General features: G+C 35.7%; 1 protein-coding gene across 1 annotated transcript; it reads right to left on the bottom strand.

Moving 5' to 3' along the window:
- Nucleotides 1–341: 341 nt before the first annotated feature.
- Nucleotides 342–3,956, bottom strand: LOC125820143 (U-box domain-containing protein 15-like). The gene is made up of 4 exons (XM_049499568.1): nt 3,602–3,956; nt 3,028–3,144; nt 1,914–2,327; nt 342–1,425 (listed from the first exon to the last, which is right to left on the bottom strand). The coding sequence occupies exons 1-4, from the start codon at nt 3,944–3,946 to the stop codon at nt 364–366; spliced, it is 1,938 nt and encodes a 645-aa protein (XP_049355525.1). The 5' UTR covers nt 3,947–3,956; the 3' UTR covers nt 342–363.
- Nucleotides 3,957–4,804: the final 848 nt, after the last annotated feature.

Here is a 4,804-nt window from a genome sequence, read left to right as displayed (position 1 = left end):
AAAGATGGTTCCAATTGAGATAGTCTCAAAGGAAACTATATATGTAGAATTTCACCAACTCACTATAAATAACGGACTGATTGTTCGTAGAGGTGGTGTAGAATGAGAGAACGTAGAAAATCAAACAGTGAAATTCTCGTTGTCACCACTTTCATGTCTGTGAATATCATAATGCAAATTAACAGAATCGAAATAGACAACAAGACGAGATGAAATGGAAAAAGCTATGTTCTTACGTCATTCTTCTGTTCTGTTGTTTTACAAACTAAACATAATGCACTATCCTAAACTATCCAAGAAGGTGAAAAGAAAAAAAACTCGAATTCTTACATGAATATACAAGTACAGCTAATTCGACTTGCGTTATAGACAAGGAATCTGTTCTGTTTTACTCATATGCTGCAATATAGATTTAGCTTTTCGTTGTCCCCTATCAGTCCCACTCTCACCAATCTCTACTAAATACTCATACACACCATACTGAAGTGCCGCGAGCATATGATTTGAATTGTGTATGCTTAACCTATGAAGCACCGCCACTGAACATTCCTTGTTCTTTGGAGTGCCATCTCTCATCAGATTAACGAGTGTTTCAATGAATGTAAGTTTTCCCATTTCTTGCCTTCCGTCTTGATGTGTTGCAAGAAGTAACAATAGAGATAACGCCTCATCAACCATCTCTAAGTTTTTCTTCTCGAGTAACTGAAACAACTGTGCTACAATCCCAGCTTCATTTGCCAAACGAACGTTCTGCTCATTTAAACAAAGGTTGAATAATGCAGTTATTGCATCCTTCTTACCTCGGATTGTACCATTTTTTAACAATTCTATCAATGGTGGGATACCGTTTAACAAACCTATAGCTTCTTTGTTTTCATCCAGCATAGATAAGCTAAACAATGCTGCTGCAGAGTTCTCTTTAGCACCAACATTTCCATTCTGCAATATCTCAATTATGGCTAAAATAGGTTCTTCTTTCGATATAAGTTTTTTATTTGTTTCATCAATCGATAGGTTCAAAAGAGCCGTCACAGCATGTTCCTGAATTATTGAATCTGGATAGGATAGTAGATGCACGAGTGGTGGGATTCCTCCGCGATTCACTACTAATGTCCTATTTTCAGGATTTTCTTTCGAAAGCATCCTGATCTCTTTCACAGCCTTTCTCTGCACTTCTAAATGACTAGAGGATAAATCTTGAATCAAGGACAAAACTTGTTCACCACTTTCATCCGAGAGGCTCTCGGGTTTTGGAGGTTCTTGCTTTTGAGGAAGCTGAAAATTGTTCTTCTCACACCATTGTTGGATCAAATTCTTCAGAGCAAAGTTTGGGGCTAAGGACAAGTGCTCCAAATTTTTCCCGGTTTTCGGACATGTATGGCAACCGGAATCCAACAAATGTTGTGTGTTCTCTCTTTCATATGTCTACAATAGATGCAATATGGAAAGGAAATCAGTCATACAAAGCAAATCTATTGCTACTACACATGTCTAACAAATGAGTGTGATAAAAAAACACCTAAAGTATTCCGTTTTTTTTCGAGTTTTCATACCTGAACTATCATGTGTTCACTATTCCTACCTAAGCTATCATCACCTATTTATCGCAAAACACACCTCAACTTATAGTTGAAGTGTGTTATTCGATAAATATTTAGTGATAGTTCAGGTAAGAAACTCACGCATGTAATAGTTCAGGTAAGAAACTCGAAAAAACAAAATACTTACCCTTCACTCTTTGAGAATCGATCATTCTTCATATAAAGTAGGAAAATGCATCATCATGGAGCATCATAGCAACTAAAAATGACTACATGAAAGCAATTTCTTATCACATCTTATCTTTTTTCGCCTTTTTTTTATGGTATGGTAGCTCGAAGAGAAAAATCTTATCGTAGAAGTAGTGAACGCACCTGACCGGTTGAGACAGTAACAGGATCCACCATAATCTCTAATGTGATCGGACAGAGAAATTCATTTGGAATTGCTAAAGAAGTGGATTTCTCATGAACTTTAATCATCAACGGTTCAATTTCTTCAAGTCCTGCAAAACTTCTGAATTTGTTTAGAAGACCTACTATTTTTTGCGTCTCTTCTGCATGACGACCTTTTCTTTCTTTAACTACTCTTCGTACTGATATTGTTTCTACCTTTAGGTCCTCGAGAGTACGCAAACCTAGCTTGTTTCCTAGTCTATCTATGCTAGCACTATCTGCATTCCTATCATCATTTGTAGATAGTGCAACCATCAAATCCATGGTGAGTTCCATGTCTTGACTATCATTTCGCTTCTTAGCTCTTCGAAATTGCCCTCTCAGTAACTCCACCTGAAAACGGTAAACGATCAACATCAACAACAAACACAGTGTAATCCCACAAGTGGGGTTTGAGGAGGATAAAATGTACGCAGACCTTACCCCTACCTTTGAGAAGGTAGAAAGTTTGTTTCCGAAAGACCCTTAGCTGAACAAACAGTGAAAAAGACGCAGATTGGACTAACATCATAAATCTATACTTAAGCATTAGTTGATGTATTCCAAAGGTAACAAAAAATGTTAAATTGGATAAACCTTTCGGAACATTTGAGCACGCTATATAGACAGAGAAATACAACGATCTCTGAGAATTGGCTAAAACAATTAAAATTAAACCTCAACAATTTGGGCGACAAACGTCAACTTGTAGCTTTCTTACTATACCAAGAAGATATACGCGTGTAATACAACAACTATGACTCAATCCCAAAGTACTCAAGAAGTTGGAGTCTACTATATGAATCCGCCATGACCATGTAGCTCCATTTAAGCTTATTTCATGCCAATATTACATCTTCATCGTGTGTCACGTTACACACAATTTGCTTACCAATTTTGGTGCAAAAAAGGTGTTCGGAAAATCTAATGAGAGAGGACAAAACTCTAGTCCTCCATCAACACTCTTTTAACAACAATACCTCAGTTGTGATCCCATTAGCTCGAGTATCTATCAGCAACATCGAAAAAAAATGATAAATGAAATAAATCGTACCTGTTCTTTCTCTTCATCTGAAATTCCAAAATCATCATAAGGTATGTTTTCCAGAGCTTGACTTAATCTTTCATACACAGAATAGAATCTTCCCATAACAGCCTCACTTTCTATGGCCTGCATATTCGTAAGTAAAATAAACATATTCAACCAACCCAAAATCGATGAAAATGTACATTTATTAACAATATTTAGGTGACAAAAGAGTGTGAAGAACACACACGTCATACTATCATTGGTTTGGTGTAAACAACAGGTGCAGATAAGTATAATGATGACATAATCAACAACAACAACATAACCAGTGTAATCTCACAAGTGCGGTCTGAGGAGGGTAGAGTGTATGCAGACCTTAATCTTACCTCGTAGAGATAGAGAGGTTGTTTACACGTCAAATAGTTTGAAAAAGGGATATAGATACGGGAGCAATAACAACAACGAAATAAAGCAAAATGGAGAGCATTACATAAGAGTAATGACAACGAAATAATGCAATATTTCGAGCACAAAAAACACCATACGATAGACGAAATGATGATATACTCAATCAATTAAAAAAGAGAAGGTTACTAACCAGATAAATTTTACTTCCACAATGACAAGTTTTTAACAATTTCTTCGCAGACGAAAATGCCTTTTTCAATTTCATCAAACATTCGATACTCGATTCAGGGATCTGTCCTTCGAAATCTCTAATCTCTTCGAAAAGAGGTAATAAAAGCTTCAATCTTTCAGAGAGATTATGACATTCCTCTCTCTGTGATCTCCTATACTCTTCATACGATCCAACGGTGTGAATCACACCAATAAGTTCGCGTATCACTTCTCGTTTGTCTTGTGGACTCGTTTGACAGCTTGATCCAAATTCCTCCTCTACAGTTACCCCTTCTTCAAGCTCGTGATCTCGATCCATCGCCATTTGATTTCCTCGAAAATGAAATAGAGGATTCTCTGTTTGAATGTTGAAAAAAAATGAAACGAAATCAAAACCATAACCTAATCTTTTTTAAGAAAAAGTTAAGGCTTTGATTTCGATTGCGATTTCGATAAACTAATTGGAAAAAAAAGGGAAAAAATAGTTACAGTGGAAAATTCTGTTGAAAGTTGGAGGAGAAGAAAGACACTAAACGCTTTTTGCGGGTTTCGAAGTGTTGAGATTTTGAAAGTTAGTTAATTCGGTACTTTTCACAAGTTCCCCCCTTTTTCGTTTTCGTAAAACAAAAGTTACTAAGTTCACGTGATCTGTGTGATCCAAAATTATAATTTTTTGATAATCTATTTGATTTGGTGGGTTCAAAATTTATTATTCTAACACATAATACATAAATGTGTCATTTAATTTATCTTTGTCTTATATTGATGTTCAATTAAGAGTGTGTACAAATAGACACTTAAACTTATATAAAATTGAATAAACAGACATAGACGTCCTAAGTGACATAATACACGTAGAACACTATGTAGGTTGAAATTTTCACATAGGATACCACGCAGGACGTATGTGTTTACTTGTTCAACTTTATATGAGTTTAAGTGACTATTTGTACTCACTTAGAGTTGAAAGACATATATATCAGTTGAGATAAAATTAAAAGACAAGTTTATATATTAGGCATAATATATAAATATGCCTTTCACTTGGTCTGAGATCACATTTATGCCCTCCAACTTTGATTGTGCACAAGTAGACACTTAAACTTGTATAAAATTGAACAAATAGACACACACGTCCTACGTGATATCCTACATGACAATGTGTGTCCTACGTGGCGTCCTA

This window comes from Solanum verrucosum, unplaced genomic scaffold, assembly GCF_900185275.1.
Source record: "Solanum verrucosum unplaced genomic scaffold, falcon-dt-bn FXZP01000229.1, whole genome shotgun sequence".
Taxonomy (NCBI): domain Eukaryota; kingdom Viridiplantae; phylum Streptophyta; class Magnoliopsida; order Solanales; family Solanaceae; genus Solanum; species Solanum verrucosum.
The sequence above is the reverse complement of the archived record's forward strand: the minus strand, read 5'-3'. Positions and strand labels throughout refer to the sequence as shown.